The sequence below is a fragment of the Cottoperca gobio genome, chromosome 17, assembly GCF_900634415.1.
Source record: "Cottoperca gobio chromosome 17, fCotGob3.1, whole genome shotgun sequence".
Lineage (NCBI taxonomy): Eukaryota > Metazoa > Chordata > Actinopteri > Perciformes > Bovichtidae > Cottoperca > Cottoperca gobio.
In genome coordinates this window covers 23,825,626-23,846,483 of record NC_041371.1, presented here as the reverse complement: position 1 = coordinate 23,846,483, position 20,858 = coordinate 23,825,626, and the positions used below count along the sequence as shown (strand labels likewise).

The 20,858-nt window shown below is 40.2% G+C and overlaps 1 protein-coding gene across 1 annotated transcript in view; it reads left to right on the top strand.

Moving 5' to 3' along the window:
• The window catches only part of LOC115022594 (cadherin-6-like), a 72,501-nt gene extending 53,767 nt beyond the window's left edge, over nucleotides 1–18,734 (top strand). The window contains 6 exon segments of the mRNA XM_029453636.1: nucleotides 3,469–3,605; nucleotides 4,557–4,678; nucleotides 7,633–7,750; nucleotides 9,047–9,298; nucleotides 15,024–15,322; nucleotides 15,324–18,734. Of these exon segments, the coding sequence (XP_029309496.1) occupies nucleotides 3,469–3,605; nucleotides 4,557–4,678; nucleotides 7,633–7,750; nucleotides 9,047–9,298; nucleotides 15,024–15,322; nucleotides 15,324–15,572 (1,177 nt within the window). The 3' untranslated portion in view covers nucleotides 15,573–18,734.
• The last annotated feature ends 2,124 nt before the right edge of the window (nucleotides 18,735–20,858 follow it).

The following is a 20,858-nucleotide window of genomic DNA, read 5'->3' as shown; positions in this document are numbered from 1 at the left end:
TTCATTTTTTAATGATCTTCACAATGGGTTATTAACTAATAAGGCAAGAAAATCAACCAATGACAGAAAACCAGAGAATCTCACTGGACTTTGGTTTCTATTGAGTGTAGATCAGATTTACACTGTTTGTATCCACTTATGAGATATTGGATGATTGCCCTTTGTCCAAGTGAGCAAAGGTTTTAGCAAATTGTGTAAAATCCAGCTTTAGTTTCAATTAACGTACTACATCTTCTGTCAACTATTCTTTGTACTTTGTTTTCCTGGTGATTGGAGCAGTCCGTTTATTCAAATGACCACTAAATCACTCCCACATTGTTTTCAAATATAGAGGTATAAGAGGACACAGATCTGCTCAGTGAATCTTCTGATCTGATTTATTGTTTAGCCTATAGCCAATAAAATCTTCATTTTAAACTGTATCCCACCAAAGAGGAAGGAGTCTGTCTGTCTGTCTGTGTGTCTGTCTGTGTGTCTGTCTGTGTGTCTGTGTGTCTGTATGTGTCTGTGTGTTTGGATGAGCATTTCTGGAGAAAGCTGCCAGCAGCAATACTAACAGGAGTTGCACTGGTCTTCATGAAGCAGTAATACACGGCTCCATCAGTCACACTGACTAACAGCAACAACACAAGAACCACAACAACAACCTGCATCAGCTTTCTAATGGATGTGTCCTGCATGTGTTGCTAGTCAGCTGTCCCACATTAAACAGCTCAAAGATTTAGCAGCAAATGTCAGCGTTTGTCAGTTTAGATCAGGGGTGGGGAACCTTTTTCCTATCAAGGGCCATTTTATTTTTCCTTCGATCCTTTTCGAAGGAATCCTTTTCCTAACATCCTTCGAGACTCAGCCCATCTTTTTCACATTTATTTTATGCTGTGCAAAAAAGCAACCTTTTTATCCATGTGTCTTTCTGTTTTATCAGAAAACAATCCTTTATTAGTCCCACAGCGGGGACATTTATCTTGTCACAGCAAAAGAACATATAGAACAAATAATAGATAATAAAAAATAATATAAGTACCACGTGGTTGATAGAAAATAAAGTGAGTATTGTAAATGACAGTGATAATTGCACAGCAGTGGTGGAAGAGTCTCTTCTTGGTGTGGTGGTCTACCTCTCTATCTTTCCATGTTTGTATGTCCACAGAAGAGCGTTAACTTTATCCAAACGCACTCGTGTAGTTTGGCATGTTTCGTGCTGTAATGACGCTCGAGAGCCTGTTTCATCACAGCAAGCGCGTCTGCACGAACTAGACACACTGGCCTTTTACTTCCACAAAGAAATCATCGTTCGTCCATTTCTCCACGCTGCGTTCACTGATGTCAATGACCGTCTCGTTTAATATTGAAGTTTTTTGACATGACGTGACCACGCGATGGTACACGGCCCGGAGGCCGGAGGTTCCCCACCCCTGGTTAAGATGCTAACTTGTCCTTATTGTTAAATATCACTGCTCACATTGTAGGCTACAGTCAGCAGTTTATACAGCTGATGTGCTTTGTCTTTCAGGATAGCTTGACAATAATATATGTTTCTATTTTCTTTCATTTTTCATTATAAAAAAAACAAATCATTTTCACATTATTTTTTATATATTTTGATTTCAATTGGACTTTAAAGCAATCTTTCCTTATATGACACTGAAAACAGACATATCTGTTTTAAATATCTCAGCAATACTACATTGAAGTTGGAAGAAGCCTGACTTCAAATGGAGCTGGATTCTCTGAAGGCTGGTGAGGAGCTCTGATAAGAGTCTGAAACGAGGGGAAATAGAGGAGGAATATGAAGTACGTTAAAAGATAGGACTGTGAGATAATACACTATAGAGTGTGAATCCTGCCCCTACCGGCTATATGCCTCACTGCAGTACTGTCCATCGTTGATGCTGGGCATTAGGATACTTTGAGCTGTTACTCTCCGGTTAGTCATTGAGCATTACAGCATCAATACACCCTGGGAATCTTCTCTGCTCATCTGCTGCAGCGACATTTGAAACTTGATGATGTTGGAGGGCACTTGGTGCACCACACACAAGAACTGTAGGAAACACTGAGGATGTGTTGATGGATGATGACAGCAGGATGAGCAGTAAGCTCTTATTTCTCTACACTTATAGCAGGCCAGCTGATGAGGAATGTATTCCAATTAAAACATGCATGGAACCATAGAGTGCTCTTAAAATGATGTGTCACAAGGGGGCACACACACACACACAATTCCAATTATTTCTGTGTTTGTGCCTTTGTGTATGTGAACTGTTACTTTATTGTTGGGCACTTTCAAATGATGATGGAGCATGGATGCACTGAAGCAATGTTTTCTTTTAGACTCATATATCTCTTTATGGAAAACATTCATTTAGATTGAATGCTACATCATTAACAGCTGATTGCAGTGTGATGCTATATTGTGGAGTCCATAGTGAACATGTTCACGTACAGTACAGTGCGTTATGCACTTCCTGTTCACAGAGCAGTCTGCCTCCACTTTGACAGGCAGAACAAAGGCATCTCACTTCTATTATCTATGAAGTGCTGTGAAGCTGTGAATAGCTGCATTCAACAACTAGTTGAGAATAGAGAAGGCTCTGTGAGCAGTCCTCAGACAGAGAGACATTTGAACAGGCTACAGTAACACACAATGCAGCACATGTATGTGATTCCAACTGTTACAATATCAAGATTGTTCTTGTTGTCCACCCTTACACATCCAAGACTATACATCTTTGTTTAGAATTCACTTCAGAGTTAAACAAATGACATTTATATACATGTACAATGTATATCTATCTATATATAGACATTATTTAAATCTCATACATGTAGAATCAGGACACAGTTAGCCTTATCGCTTAGCATACAGACTGAAGAATAAAGACTAGTACTGCAAAGTACAAAACTAAATAAATAGAATAGAAAATGTTGAAGCATGTGATTCCCCCTGGACGTTTCTACATATACTACTGTGTGTTACAGGATAATTACTCAGGGCTTGGCCGGCATATTTTGTAACTAGGCTGGGATGACCACATCGATCTTCTCAACTCAATCTGGGAAAGAAAATGAACAAGATCAGAGTTAAACTATTCTTTTAATGTGATGGTCTGTATTTAATGACTTTTCAGTGTCAGATTGTAGTTGTAAATGTGGGTTAATGAAGACATATTTATACATGTTCCTATGCCACACAGCAGGATATGTGTTATTTACACTCACATGGAAACATTGCTGTTGTATTGGGATTATTTAAAACATTGTGCTTTTGTTATGTCTGGCCAGAGGGCTAATGGAACATTTGACACCACAAAAAGACTTAACAAACTTAAACATGACCATGAGCTCTGGTCCATCACAGATTAAGAGAAGTCCCTGCAGGGGCTGCACAGATAAAGGGTTACTGTAGGTTATCCCACCCGCTGGCTTAATTTAGCCCTTTCTCACCTTCTGTCTCGCTTCTTACAGGTACTCTATTGACCGCCGCACAGACATGGACCACCTGTTCAACGTCCATCTAGGGAATGGATCTGTGTTCCTGCTCAAAGCCCTGGACAGAGAGGAGACTGCCTGGCATAATATTTCCATCATCGCCACTGAGTTCAGTAAGTCCAGCAGGCCCGGGACTATTTGCAGAGAATGTCACCCGTGCTCATCAGAGCATCTGCAAATGGCATTTAAACAACATGTGTAATCTACAGACCTAAATATAAACTACTTTCCACAGAAGAAATGGTTATTTGATTTGATATGGAATAAATCTGCCATCATGCAGCTCCCTGTACGTCCTGATGAGAAAGTGAACGCACACACAGTAGGGAGATAGCTAAAACAAGGCTACACACGACTTCTCGCTCTGAAGCTAATGTAAAGAAAAAGAAACATTAATATGTCATTAACTGGCTGTGGCTTTTAACATGAAGCAGGGACCCATCGGCACCACTTTGTACAGGAGTGTGTTTCTGCTCCTGCCGGCTGCTCAGGGCCGACACTCGGTTGGACCTTGATGATTTTCTGCTCATGAAAACAGAATCCCCTAAATATTGTCAAGCTAAGTTTTTGTCGAATTAATAATTTATGTTTGTAGTTTCAGGTTTTATTATCATCAAGCTTGCACAAACAGCTGGACTCAGACACAAGTGTGAAATGAAAGCCTGATTAGTTTCCTGGCTTGAACTGAGACACGCTGTGAAAATTACAAAAATATGCCTTTTTATTACATCTTGAAAGCTTATTTAGTTGTTTTCTTTCATGTTTTCACATTTCACCATGTGTGTGTGTGTGTGTGTGTGTGTGTGTGTGTGTGTGTGTGTGTGTGTGTGTGTGGCCTCAGATTGTGAAGACAGCTTGTGAACCGGAGGGAACACACTGTGTCTGATGAAAGTAGATGACTAACACTAACTATCAGCTAAAGTGCCCTTGAGCAAGGCAATGAGCTGCTCAGTGGTGTCCGTCAGTAGAAAGGTTGATGTTGTATCAGACAGCTGGCAGTGTGGGTCGGTGGAAGTACGTGAAAGTGGAGCGGGGTGCTCACTCTCCCTATGTTTGCCCTTCAGATAACCCCCGTCAGAGCAGCCATGTTCCCGTCTACATCCGCCTGCTGGACATCAACGACAACGCTCCCACCTTCGCCACCGTGTACGAAACCTTTGTCTGTGAGAAGACAAAGGCTGGTCAGGTACTGCAACTTTATCACTTCAAAGTATTGGAAAGTGGAGATGTTGTACTGTATAGCTTGGGGCTGGCAGGAGGAGTGCTGAATGAATGTTTTATAAGTCACTACAGTTACAGCATACAAGGTCCTTTTGACAGCTAAGCAACCAAACTGAAGGACCATCAGAGTGCAGGGTGGGGGTTCAATAGTACTTTATTTACCACATTCATCTTCAAATCCATGCACTTTAGCACTTCTTATTTTTGATGAGGCACATGCTCTAAATTCAAACTATGCATGAAGTATAACTGGGAGGTTCAGACCCAATGTTTGAGCGGAGAGAGAAGCACCAGCAGTACTCTCAGGATCATATCGGGCTGTTTCTTACTCCACAAACTTCTTTGGCACATTACCCAGACAAGTTACTTACAGAATTAATATTAATTAGCGACAGCTCATTTGTCCTTTTAACCAGCAGAAGCAGATCTGTCTGACTGTTACTGAGAACCTGAATGTTTTATATATTTCTCTTTGCAAATAAGAAAGGGCGTTGTTCAAGCTGCAAGTTATTGCTTCTTGTGAGCCAGCAGGGGCTCTCTCTGGAGAGGGATGACAGACAGCTCACAGAATAGAAGAGGACAGGAAATGATAGGAAATCAACATGATAACCCCTCACAACAAGACACTTAAAGACACTAAATAGGCGCAAGCATCAGACAATTAGAAAGGTTTTTTTTGTATTATACACAAAAACAAAACATAGTGGTTTGCTGCTGTTTACTGATGTTTCACAAATGCTGTGACATTGTTTTAGTGGGAAACACTCAACTTCAACGCCCTCCAATACAGAACTGCTGGCAGCTCTGCAGCGCGCCCAGAGCAGGTGGCTCTGTAGTTATTGTGCAGGGATGTGCTTTTATGAATCACTAATGGGAGATGTCAAGTGCAAGAGGCTAAAGTGAGCTGCTAATCCCCTTTTATGAATAGAAAAACACAGCGGTTGCATGGAATCAGCCATTATTACCACAATGACCCTTTTACTGGGTTTGATGAATATAGGCCAACATGTCTCATACCAAATAACATGCATCACAACAATCTGAACATTCTGTGTTTTAACAAATGCAAGTAATAACACAGAACATTTTTAATGAGCTCCCCCATAGATTACAAATTGACGGCCTTGACTGTCCAATAGGAAGCAACGTTGACTTTGTTAGACATCAATAGTGAATCTTTCATCAGTCAGAAATCTGAATTTGGATTGCACAGTACTTAGTGTAATTGTACCCTGCTGTAATACCTCATGATATGAGTCATCACATTCTGTATGTATGATATGTAACTAATGTGACTAAAGCAGACAAGCTCATCTGCGCATACTGTACACACACACACACACACACACACACACACACACAAATATACACACAGATATCACGCATGTAATATCGTGCAACAATTAATAGGATAAAAACACAAATCTGTATATGTCGTCACACACACACACATAACAGGTTAAATATAACACAATAATGCACAACTACACTATGCTAATGCCACACACACGCTCACACACGGCATCATCCTGACAGTGTGCTGTATGGTGGCTCGCTGCCATTGATCTCCTCTGGTCCCTGTCATCCTGTCATCCTTTAATTCCTCTGCCCTTTCATCTGTCCATCACTGTTCATCATCACTATTTGTTTGTTGGATTTGTTTGGTGCATGTGTGTGTTATTGCCACAACTCTTTGTTAAAGCCTTTAATCTCTCAGATTGTGTCTCCTATTCAATTAAATAAGACTGTAGTTATAGAATGAATGAGAGATGAGTATACAGCTCCTCGTGGTGCCCTGCACTGATATGTAAAAAATTCTACATTAAAGCTGACGTCAAACAAGAAATATTTCTAGCTTTAGACTTTATTTCATTTAGCTAGCATCCCTTATTTAACACAGGTGTATTGAGTAGGGTAAAATGTGTTTACATTTCCAGAACTAAGATATCAAAATATCATACTGTTTTGGTATTGGTGCTGAAACGTAGGTGTCATATGTGCATCAAAAGCCAGCCCTTTTTTAACTTGTGATTGAAGCTCACATTCCAAACTAAACTCAGGGTTTTCATCCACAACCCTGAAACTCAGAGGCATTCCATTTAGATCTTGTGTCAGTGTTGTTGGATATTAAAGTGATTCAAAACGCAAAATTGTTTGGAATACGAAGCTCTCGCCCTCTGTAGAGTTGAAAGCTAGCTGTAAAAAGGTTGCAGCATGCGTCTTCACAGAGAACAGCAGCTGTGCTCATCTTGCATTCAGTCAGCCATGATGGATCCCAATGGTGACAAGTTTACACTGTGGGGGAAAAGAAAGTTGTCAGACCACTACTGCAGCATAATCCACCTCTTCACTCAATCCAAACACTCCAATCAGGCTTAGTACATGGCTCCTGTCCCGCTGTGTGTCTCCTTAAAGCTCCACAGGAAGCCAGGTATTTAGTCCAAAAATGATAAATGAACAAATCACATTTTAATATAATATATAAGAAATACTAAAGGATAGCAAAGAAATTAGAATATCAAAAAGAAAATAGTTTTTACATGGTAACAACCATTTCCAGTTGATAAATATGTATAAGGCTAACATGTCAGGTGTAATGGTGTGTAAAGCTGCAGCATAGGGAGTTGCATAACGGGAAGCAGAAAATGCATAATATCAGAAACCTGTCATAGATTTGATCAAATATTTAGTTTGATTGGATTGGTTGTTGTGCGTGACTTTTTTCAGTGTGATACATTATGTTCTGAATTGTGCAGCAGTGATCCTGATAACATCCAGGCTGCTCTGTTGGCAGCACACACAGTGAGGACAGCAGTGAGCAGAACCTCTAACCCTGACAGTCCCTTCCACTCACCAACTGCTGCTCCTCACTTCACTTTATCAGGATGCTCATGTTAATTGCTGTTGTGTCTCTGACAGCGGATCCAGACAGTGAGTGCCGTCGATGCCGATGAGCCGTCGATGGGACACAAGTTTTTCTTCAGCCTGGCTCCTGAGGGGACACATCGCAGCAACTTCACTGTCCGAGACAATGGAGGTAGGCAACACTTGACCAGCACAGGTTACTCATGACTGACATTTCATACAAGGGCCTGATATAAAACAGGCATTACATGTTAAACAATTGCCTTATATAAACTCAATATTTCTTTGCCTTAATTGCCTTAAAGTTCAACATTTTTAAAATAGATTATTTGATTTCTAGTCAAGAGTTAGCTGAACAGATGGACACCACTCTCATGTCAGTTAGATATGAAGCTACAACCAGCAGTCGGTCAGCTTAGCTTAGCTTAGCATCAAGACCGCAAACACTAACCTTGGCTCTGTCCAAAGGAAACAGAATGCACATACCAGCACCTCTGAAGCTCTGAAGCTCACCCAAAATGTTGACTTATTCCTTTAATTGTATAATTCTCTTGTAGAAGATTAATAAATAAAATCTACTAAAATCATGCCATCTCATGCTTGAATCTGTTTGTAGCCTCAGAACTCATAGTTTGGGTCAATCAGTTCAATCACGTTGATCAGTTTAAATCTTGCACTTGTTTTTTTCTGAATGAAATAACTTGACACTAAATAGAGTTTTTGTACCCAGTAAATTGTACAGTATGTACAGTCACTTTTGTTATACTGACAACTGATTCTGGTCCCAGTCTATAGTGGTCATTACAATGGCAGTTCTTTGCCTTGCTCTAGTCAATGTGGGCCACATCTCTCTATCAGCCCATGTTCCCTATCCACAGTACATCAGAGATTGGATTTTGTAAAAACCTTTTTGTACTCATAAATTCAAGGATTTCAAGGATTCAAGGGTCATTTATTGTCTTTCTGCAACACAGGTCTGCACAACCAAATGCAGTTGTAGTCCATTTAATACATTACATGCTACATAAGAAAGAACAAATCCAAATCAAATCAAATGTATTTATATAGCCCAATATTACAAATGACAAATTTGTCTCAGTGTGCTTTACGGACTGTACAGGATACGACACCCTCTGTCCTTAGACCTTCACATCGCACAAGGAAAAACTTCCTAACCTCACAATTAAAGGGGGCATGTTAGAAACCTCAGGGAGAGCAAAAGAAAGAAAAGAGAAACAGTACTGCATTCCTGTAGTGCATTATAAGTATACATATTGTTTCTCTCAGCCAGCCCTGCTTGATAGTTTGTTTGAAGTTGTAAAACAGATTCATCCGCACGCTTTGTCTCCTCAGTGAGACAGAATGCCTTGTTGGACCTACATTTTTTACAACCGGGTAATAAAAAGATTGTTATGGGCAGGCTGCTGTGCTCTGCATGTGTGCTACAATGATACTTTCTCCTACTCAGATAACACTGCTGGCATCCTGACACGTAGAGCCAGCTACAGCCGCCTTCACCAGAGCATCTACCTTGTTCCTGTGGTGATCACCGACGGCGACTACCCCATGCAGAGCAGCACCGGCACTCTCACTGTGAGGGTGTGCACCTGCGACCGTGAAGGCAACATGGAACTGTGCAATGCAGAGGCTCTGAGCAGCTCTCCAGGTCTCAGCACCGGAGCACTCATCGCCATCCTCCTGTGCGCCATCATACTGCTGAGTAAGTGTGGGAAAATATAGTAAGACATACTCCACAGGTGGTGCCACATTAGCAGAAACACTAACTTTTAAAATGACATTGACAACTGACACTGTAGGTGGACTGTCACGAGACTGATACAAGGAGAATATCAGCGCAGATGTGGCGTATCAGCAGATCCTCTTCAGCTTGCACAGTTTTATCAGAAAACAATAGTGATGATTCTATTATGTCATGTGTGTGATCCCCTTATCTCATAATATCCCCGTTTATAAACCACAGGTCAAAATAAAACCAAAGTTGGTATGTATACATATTACAAAACTATTATGCTTTTAGTAAAAGCCGGTAAGCTTATAGCAAAGTAATATAACATAACGCTTCTTTTTCTTGCAGCAGATGCAAAATATAAATGAAATACAAATAACACAGAATCTTAAAACAAGCCTTCCAAACCGACCATGCGGGAAATAATGAAGAACAATTATAAATAAAAATGGCAAAATGAACCCCACTCAGGCCCCTCCAGACAGCTGTCCTTCCATCCCTCCTGAGGAGTGCTTTTAAAGTCCCCTAAATCACAAAGCTTATTTCAACTCTCCGTTCATTTCCAAATGCAAAAGTAATGGTTCCACAATCGCTTGAGGACATGTCTGATCCTCTCCAGATGCAAAGTATTTTATGTAGTTTGCAAGATGATAACGATAATATAAACAAGCTCTCTTAAAATAGCAGCAAATCTATTGTGACAGAAATGATGTGAAATTTAGGTGCACACAACATGCAGCATGTATGATCACACTTCTGTCTGCCCGTTGCAGTACTTCCATCCGTATAAAATTGAAAACACAAGTAGCCGTTGTGCTTTTTCATTTGCTGTAATGGAAAACAGTGTTGGTTCAGAGCGCTCGTCTGCTGCTGCTCATCAGAATACAACTTCACATGGAAATGAATGCATCTCATCTGCCACCACATCCCCACTTATCCTCTTATTCATGCAGTGGTCACAGTCCAGTAGGCTGCTGGAAAAGGAATACATATTTATGCTTCTGAAAGTGCAGTCATTGCAGACTTAGTGGACACACACCAGGAACGCTGGAAGTTAATCAGAGTCGGGGGTACTGAGAAAAACTCAATGTAATGATGTCATACTAAATGCTACGCCACTTGTGTTTGTTTTTTTGCATTCATTTGAATGGCCAGGATAATTTATATCTAACAGTTATTAACAACATTGTATACCAATTTTACAATGTGTTACAGACAGCAAACTTAAACACTAACATACTGTATGTTGAAGCAGACACAGCAACACAGGAAGGAACACTAAAGTCAGCCGGAGAAAACTGTAAAAAAGAGAAGGAGGGATTGAGAGACGTGGCCTATAACCACCTAATCACACAGTAGTTTATAGTGATGCAGAAACAGCCATTTCATAAATATGCCGATACAGCCATTCTGTTTGTCCCTGTCAGCAGTCTCTCCAGTGAGTCACTCAGGTGTCATTCAAAACGTATTAAATGAATAATGTGGCAAACCTCCAATTTTAAGAGCAACCTCTAGTTACTAGATCTATCTTTTTGTATAATTATGAGTGAAAACTAAATCTCTTATCCTGTTGTCACTATACACACAAACACTGAGTATGTAGGCAGTGCTGTAATGCAGAGACCACGTTTACACACACACACACACACACTCACACACACACACACACACAGACACACACACACTCTCACACACACACTCACACACACACACACACATACACACTCACATACTCCTATTGTCTCCATTTGGAAATTATTGTTACATGGCACGATCCAACATGATGCAATGGAGGTAGAGCGGGCCACTAATCGTCAGAATGGCGGTTCAATCCCCGGCTCCTCCAATCCGTAACTCTAACCCCAAATTGTTCCCATAGCTATAAGTGTGTTGTTAGATTAGATGAGTTTGGCACCTTGTATGACAGCCCTGAGCCATCAGTGTAAGCATTACATTGTGTGAAAGGGTCAATGTTGGCATGGAGTGTTACTATACGATACAATACTATACTATATGATACAATACTATACAACACTATATGATACAACACTATACGATACAACACTATACGATGCAACACTATACGATACAACACTATACGATACAACACTATACGACACAATACTATACGATGCAACACTATACGATACAACACTATACAATACAGCACTATACGACACAATACTATACGATGCAACACTACGATACAGCACTATACGATACAGCACTATACGACACAATACTATACGATACAACACTATACAATACAGCACTATACGACACAATACTATACGATGCAACACTATACGATACAACACTATACGATACAGCACTATACGATACAACACTATACAATACAGCACTATACGATACAACACTATACGACACAATACTATACGATGAAATACTATACGATACAATAATATACGATACAATACTATACGATACTACACTATACGATACAATACTATACGATGAAATACTATACGATACAATAATATACGATACAATACTATACGATACTACACTATACGATACAATACTATACGATGAAATACTATACGATACAATAATATACGATACAACACTATACGATACAATAATATACGATACAATGCTCTATACGATACTATACGATACAATACTCTATATGACACTATACGATACAACACTATACCATACAACACTATTCGATACAATAATATACGATGCAACACTATATGATACTATACGATACAATACTCTACACGATACAATACTATACAACACTATACGATACAATACTATACCATACAACACTATATGATACTGTACGATACGATACAATACTCTATACGATACTATACAACACTATACTATACAATACTATACGATACAACACTATATGATACTGTACGATATGATACAATACTCTATACCAGGGATTCCCAAACTTTCTGTGGCCAAGGCACACCAAAGACCAAGCCAAAATCTCAAGGCACACCTGAGTTCATATCCGGGAAAAATCCCCTCTATAACACATAGTATCACTGTTATCATTTATTTAGTCCTTGTAAGAAGCTATTCTTCTTCACACTAGCAGAGAGCCTTTGATGTGTCACACTCTAATATTTCCCACCATGCGCAAATGGCTGAAACGGCTTCGCTTTGACAGATTTCTTTTTTTTAATGATTGTTTTATTTTTATTTAGGCCAAAGCATATAAGACCTACTGTTTCTATATTGTGACATAAGTGTGTAGGACAAAGTACTGATAAAGTACAGTGTTTCCCTGCGCTGCGTTCCTTCCCCCCCCCCTGAAATTCAAGACGTTTAAAAAAATATATATATTCACAACTCACTTTTCACATTGAACAGGTGCTCTTTTATTAAATTAACTAAACGCTTCATTTATCTCATTTATGTGCATGTTTCAGTTGCTTTGCATATTTACATTCTCTCCTCTCCTCTGCTTTGCTTCGTGAAGGGCGGAGCTCCGCTTCCGAACCCACACAAACGCGCGAACGCACACAATTACAGTTTTAGAGACAGAGTGGAGAAAAGGTGAGGAGAGAACTTAAAAAATCTGCGCCACGCACGGACCTGATCCAGCCCAGGCAACACCCTGCAGAGCAGTATACCTAGGGGAAACACTGAAGTAAATAAAAAATCATTCATAACCATACAGTTAAATGCAATAGGCCTAATTGTTTCAAAATCCCACGGCACACCGGGATTTGTCTCACGGCACACTGTTTGGGAACCACTGCTCTATACGATACGATACAATACTATACAACACTATACGACACAATACTATATGATACAATACTATATGATACAATACTATACCATACAATAATATACGATACAACACTATATGATACTATACGATACAACACTATACGATACAACACGATACGATACAATACTATACGATACAACACTATACGATACAACACTATACGATACAACACTATACGATACACTATACGATACAACACTATACGATACAACACTATACGATACAACACTATACGATACAACACTATACGATACAACACTATACGATACAACACTATACGATACAACACTATACGATACAATACTATACGATACAACACTATATGATACAATACTATACGATACAACAGTGCTCTCAACAGGAATGAACACCAAAGGAGATAAATGACAGCGAAGAGTGCAGACAGGTCCATCATACTCATCTTATTAAGTCCTGGTGTGCTCGTAACTGTGCACAGAAATACAGCAGCTTTTCATTCTAGATGTGAACACTGTCTGTAACACTTGTAAATGTAACACAGACAGGAAGTGTATTCAGAGTGATCAATATTAGAAAAGAGAGCAAATGGTGAAGCTAGTCCTCAGTCTGGCTCCTCGGAGAAATCACATTTTGGAATATTATTTAACATGGTAATCAAAATACAGCCTCAAGCTGTAGTATTTTTGTAGTGCTGATATTCATCATCACCTCAATCATCATATCATTTTCATTTTGCTCTTCTCTGCCTCTGTTCATCCTATCCCTGTACATACTGTGCACTAACTGTCTATCTGGACTACTCTGTATTTTATATCTGCTTATACTCTTTCTCTCAGTATCTGATATCTCATTCACATCACAGCTCACGCTCTCCTGCTCCTTTGCAGACATTTCATACTGTGCTACTGTGTATGCATTATTGGTTATTTCAGTTCCCTGACCTAAACTCCGCCTCTGCTCTTTCTTGTTGCAACTGTGCACTGACTTGATTTAAATTTAAACTGGCCTGCATGAGCTTAGCCAATCAAATGTTCTGCTTGATTATTTATGGCTGAGTCCTCTCTGAAATCAAAGGCTGCTGTCCTGTCTGCCTGTAGCCGGCGTGTGCAGCTCTATCTGTACTCATAAGATAGTACTCACCAAGTTAATTGCTTGGATTTGGGAATCTGGCGACACACAATCAGAGTGGTTATAAACAAATCTCCAGGTTAAGTTCTATGGAAGCTAATGCTAAATAACATTTGTACCCAGGCTGCCTGCTTCTGTTTGTTACATCTATCACAGTTACAGATTCACGTGATTCAACTTTGACTTATCATACTACGTACCTCTATCTAATTTAGGCAGCCATGCACAGGTACACACTGGATATGACATTCATTATTGAAAAACCCCTGGTGCCTACCACTGCGGCACAAAGACTCCAAAGGCGTCCCATGGCGCAACATAGGAAAGATGAAAAAGGTTCCGCTTTATGTAAATGAACTCGGGAGAGGCAACCCAACGACCCCCATCACACTATACTTGTTGATTTTACTGCCCTAACTTCTGTAAAATTACTACAAACTAAATGAATAAAGAGCTAATGTTTTTTAATTCTTTACAATCTAACTTTAATGAGCTACTGGAGCTTGAATTAAATAAAACAAGCGTGGAACCAAACCTTTGAAAAGAGACGACCCAGCTGTGGTAGAGGGGCAATGTGAGGAATTCAGATTCAGACACGTTCTCTGTGGATCACACCAAGCTGCAGGTTTGTGTGAATGAAGTTACCACAGCTGTACATGCACATTGTTGTTTGGTGCAATGTGGTTTTTACATGTAAGAGACCATTGAACTACAATGTTCCCTTGATGTATTATCTGTATATTCCCATCAGTACTGTTCACTGTAGCATGATCTAATCTCGTATCTTTCTGCTGTTGTGTTCTGCAGTGATCGTGGTTCTGTTCACAGCCCTGAAACGCCAAAGAAAGCAGGAGCCTCTCATCATCTCCAAGGAAGATGTCCGGGACAATGTGGTGAGCTACAATGACGAGGGTGGAGGCGAGGAGGACACTCAGGCTTTTGACATTGGAGCACTGCGACACCCTGACGCAGCCGCCGCCTTAGAGGAGTCGGCCAAACAGAGGCGTGACATCATCCCCACTGACACTCTGCTCTACCCGCCACACCGCCGACATGCCGCTGCCACCTCTGGCCTCATCATGCCGCCGGTAAGCATGCCAGTCACGGGATAACGGGGACGTACGAGAGTTCATCAATCAGAGAGTGCTGGAGAACGACTGTAACCCGACAGCACCGCCATACGACTCGCTGGCCACCTACGCCTACGAAGGCGCAGGCTCAGTGGCCGAGTCACTGAGCTCACTGGGCTCAGCGTCGTCAGAGGCCGAGCAGGACTACCACTACCTGAGTGACTGGGGGCCCAGGTTCAGGAAACTAGCTGACCTGTACGGGGCTGACGACAATGACTTCTCCTAACAAACACAAACTCACTTCCCTGTCAGAGACAGCTTCAGGAAAGATTTTGATCAATGCAGGGCAAGGACAGCAACACTCCACTTCCACAAACTCAATATAAGGGATTACGAACATTATTGATGAGCTTTAAGAAAATCTTGCTGGCAGATGTTTATTCCATTTAATGGGATATTAGAGAATGCCACCTGATCCTTGGCCTGTCTTCACTGCACATGGATCCAACAATGGAGAGCTTACCAAGTCATTTTAAACAGGGGACAAAAGTCCTAAATATCTCATTTTGGGGATGGGAACGAATGGATATAGAAATGCTAATCAAACAGTGCAACAATGAAGCAGTGTGAACCTCTTCAAAGACCCTCAATTAATCAAAATTGGACTGTATTTTGTAGACTTCGACTTAAAATACTTTCAGGTTTTCTCCTGTGTTACCAATTCACCATTTTGCAGAGTGTTTCTTGTGGCGTTACATGCACAATAGAAGGCAAACTGAATGGAGTAAAGTGTTGGCAACCAGGTCAGTCAACAAAACCCCTGTGTAGTTATTTCAGGACCGGACCACACACACTTACCTCTGCAGATATAAAGTGAAGAGTGTGAGGAAGACACATTTTTTCTTTTTGACTAAGTGCCCTTCTGCTGCCCTTCAAGCTGAACTATGGATGCCTGTAGGCTGAGACTGGAGGGGGCTAATGACTCTTGCAAGATTGCTTTTTGTCTTTTTGCTGTCTTGTAAAAATGGACCATTCCAGACGAGCTGATGGAAGAATCCTCGCTTGAAAAACGCCTTCTTCGGGGCACAGAGTAAAAAGAGGACAAACCATTTGACTAAATGCACTGATTTCTTTATGTTTACATATTTTTTTTTATGTTTGTGCAGTACACAAAAAGAAGATAATGTTCATGGCATAATTTCTAGATTGTATTCCTCTTGAGTATGTGTATATTGTGTCAGAAATGTGGTTGAACTGAGTTATGTACGTTCTATAAATAGTTAATTTCACTGCACTCTTTTTTTCTATGATGGAATGCAACTTCAGACAGTATGTTGAACAATGTTTTTAAAAAAAAAAGTATTTACATTGAGAATATGCTTTATATTTACATAAAGGACATGTGGAATCCCTGCCTACGCAGTAGAGCTGTCACTTTTTATTCAGAATTCAGATTCACTTTTTCTTTCAGCTCTATGATTTGGTTTTCCGCCCCGCAGTATTACAGTTTGGACTGAGTCTCACCGCTCTCATTAACCTCTTTTGGAGCATTGAGCAGGTAAAGAGACAGATAGTTTAGCTTATTTTAGCTTAATTTAGCTTAGATTAGTTTAGCATTAAGACTGAAAAAAGGGGAAACAGCATCCACCTGCCAGCACCTCTAAAGCTAATTAATTAACACCGTGTATCTCGTTTTTTTTTTATACAAAAACCAAAGAGTAAAAATAAACAGGGTGAGGTTCTATTTCTATTCTGTCTATTTGTTGAATGGGTGCGCCAACGTCCCCTGGTTGCCTGGCAAATGGCCAAAAATGCAATAAATGAAGGTCTAACACAAACTAACAAAATGTGCTCAGCAGATAATCATGACACCAAACCATCTGAGAAGTAAAGTGCTGAAGCATTTTGGATTGAACACTTTAGATGGATGCTGAAAAAGATAAAAGTAAAGGCAGCAGGACGCCATCAGTCTAACAATGTCGGCCCACCATTAGCTTAGGACTGGCTCTGTGGCTTGATTCAAATTCATTTCAACAAATTATGTGTTCGGGCTGAATCGTGCAAACTTGACCTTTTGAAAAAGTGACAGCCCTACTTCACAGCCAGCATTGCAGCTTGAATGTCTTACAATGACTGGTAACCTTATTTTCAGCTTCATATTAATTCCTGCTCAAACCTGCTTTCTTCCATGTGTTTTACTCTCTACTTTGTCTGAGAGAAAAAAAAAAAGCTTTCCTGATTTATTTGCTCACTTTTATTCAGCCCACTCAGAGACTTGAGGTTTTGTTGTTAAATGTTGTAATTAACTGACACTGGAAGGCACCGTATTCATCATTTGCTTTGATGTCCCAGTACTACTGAAGCAAAAGGTCAAAATCACAACAGTCAACCTCAGTGCTATGTTCAGAATAACATAATTCAAGTGAGGGATGAAAGTATGAAGTCGGGATCATTTACTGATTCAGACTTTTGTTATCCTGAATTGATATCAGGAGTTTGTATTGTGTGTTTTGGCAGTTCCAGTAAAAGCAGCAGTTTATTCTAGTTGTGTTTTGTGACTGTGATCTGCTCTGAAGGCTGAAAACAACAATGTCCACATATTTTTCTTTATATTGTAATTCATTCTTTTTGTACCAAATATTTATAGGAAACGATGATGATATTCTTGGAGGGAAAAAAATGTAAATACTGTCCAGCTTCACTGTTTTTTAATGTCATTTTGGAGGTGTGAAACTCTTTGTGGCAGTCTACCGTCCGTATATGATGTATTATCAAGTTCTTTAATTTTATCAAAATAAAGTTTTACAGTGAAAGAAACAACCACGGGAAACCACTCATTACAAATGCCTCTTCTAAAAAGTTACTCAACTACAGAAAATGAAGTCTCCACAGAGGGAAAACACATTCTGCTTTTCCTTCCAACAGCAGAAACAAAACTCAGTTCTGTAGCTCAGTAAAAAGTATTTCCACTGCCCAGTGCCCACAGCCTGTTTGTCCCGGGGGGGCGCCCTGAGGCTCAATCTGACCCAGTGCATGCAACACACAAGGCACTAAAAGCAAATCTACAAAAGTTCACATAAGATATTTCTGTCGCAGACTGTCCTGCTGACATGAACTACACAGCTGAGGTGTGTCTGGTTAGAGATGTGTGTCCACCGCCCGCCTCCTGATCTCCTGCGGCACTCTCATTGGATACTGTTTCCTGTCTCAGTCTCCAAAGGATGTTTGAAAACTATTGGAGCAGGACACATTCACAAGTTCAAATTCATTTGTCAGTATACATATTAAATCCATTTTTGATATGCTGTTGGTGTTGATTGATTTATTGTAAACAAACTTCTAAAACAGTAGGCCTATATTATGAATTATATTATGACTAGAGCGTACTACACCCCAACGGCCCTGGTAAAAAATTAAAACTCAGTTTCACTGCGTGTCAGTAATTTTGTTGTAAATTAATTAATGCCAAATGTTTTTGCAAAATGTTGGAATATGCTCTGACAATACACAATATCATCTAAAATACTGCTAGCTATGCAATATCCTGCTAAAGCTTTGAGTAATGCAAATCCTATATCTTTACCTTGTCATGAGACACATAAGTACATTTACTTATGTATCATTTTGCAGTATTTGTACTTTACTTGAGTATTTCCATTGTATGCTACTTTTTACTTCTACTCCACTACATAAGTATATATTGATGCTGATACTTTTATACTTTTACTGAAGTAAAACGTTTAGTGCAGGAGTTCTACCTGTAACAGAGTATTTCTACAATGTGGGATCCCTGTGCGTTTGGACGTTACTGATGTCTTGGTTTATTTTGTTAGCACAGATACTGAATAATATCATATTTTTAAAATGGGCCACCGTTGCTTTGATATAAATGTTTAACTCCACATGACCATGTTTTTGTCAGTAATTGAAACAGAGAAATGAATAAATAACCTATAAAGATAAAACAGAATTCCATAAAGGTTTTTGCACTTTTTTATTCTGAAGTCAGACAGTAGAAGTGTGATCGGGCTGATTCATTTTGGACTGTTGGGGTTTTGATTTTGTTTTATGTGGATGGAGGGCAGTTAGATTTTCTTTTCCCCAGAATGGACATATTTAAAACAGTCAAGCCTGTTCTACTGTGAACCATCTGTCAGCAGCTGATGGGCAGACTCAGTCACTTCAGTCCAACTTTCAGTGTGTGTGTGTGTTTGTGTGTTTGTGTGTGTGTGTGTGTGTGTGTGTGTGTGTGTGTGTGTGTGTGTGTGTGTGTGTGTGGTTACACAGTGGCAGCATTAGTGATGACAGCTGTAACTTTACCATGCCACAAGTACACTGCATGCCTCCATTAGTGCCCCATGTTTTTTCTCACTGTTAATCTTTGATGGGGCTGTCATGTAAAGAGATAAAAAATGACTGTCAAACTTGTTAACCCCACCCCCGCACAAAGTCTACCACACACACATATTGACACTGTTTATTCAGAAATACATGACCATTCATTCTTCAAGTCACGGATTTAACAAGGTGCTGAGCTGCTCCACTGAGAGGTTCTGCTGTGTGGCCTGCAGGGCAGGGCTTCTCCTCCACCACAGGTTCAACACAGGCTGCTACTGAAAGACAGAGAACGACAATACATCGGTTCTTTTAGCAACATTGTAACATTGGGAAATGTTGTCAACTGTATTGATGCAATCATGTATTCTTTTTCACTGGGACTGTAGGTCAGGAAAAACATTTAGTCCAGAGGGGTTTGAACACATCATGCTCTGCTGCTGCTCTGCTGCTGCTCTGCTGCTGCTCTGCTGCTGCTCTGCTGCTGCTCTGCTGCTGCTCTGCTGCTGCTCTGCTGCTGCTCTGCTGCTGCTCTGCTGCTGCTCTGCACTTTGAACATACTGTTTTCTGTAGATAATTACATTTTTCATGTTTGTTAAAAACAAACATTCACACATACATGTTTTAAAGCCTCACTTTATTTAGTGATATGTGTTAACCAGTGGTGGGCATTCAGGGCCAGCAAGGCCTTCTCTGCTGGCCTAAACATCATCAGAATATAAATATAATTTTGATATATTCTTTCCACATTTTCCAAATATGTATTAAAATATTCCCCATAGTCTATTCTCTTCATTTCATAGCTTTCCTCTTGGTTGCGCTGCTTCCAGCCTCAGATCGAGATTTGGAGGGCTGGCCTTTATGTTAGAGCTTTTATCCAATCATATTTCAGCCATAATGTGTTGCCAGGGTCCAAGAAATCTGCCCTTAGGCCTTCAGAATCAACATTGTGAGAAGAGAACGGCCAACCCCGACGCTAGCGAGCCTATCACAGCTGGGAAAAGGGTTTGTCCGCCACTTCACTAACTACGAGCGGTACCCCCGGCTCACAGCCTCCGAGAGGCACTGCACATTGTACTGCTGGGAATGCCTGCTATTTACAACTAAATGTTTCAGAAATATTAATATAACTCTGTTGCTAGGGTGATGCAACGCCCAGTTATACTGCGTTTCTGTCTAAATGTATAGTTTCTAGAGCCATGATGTCATAATGATGGTATTAAGAGGTGGAATAATT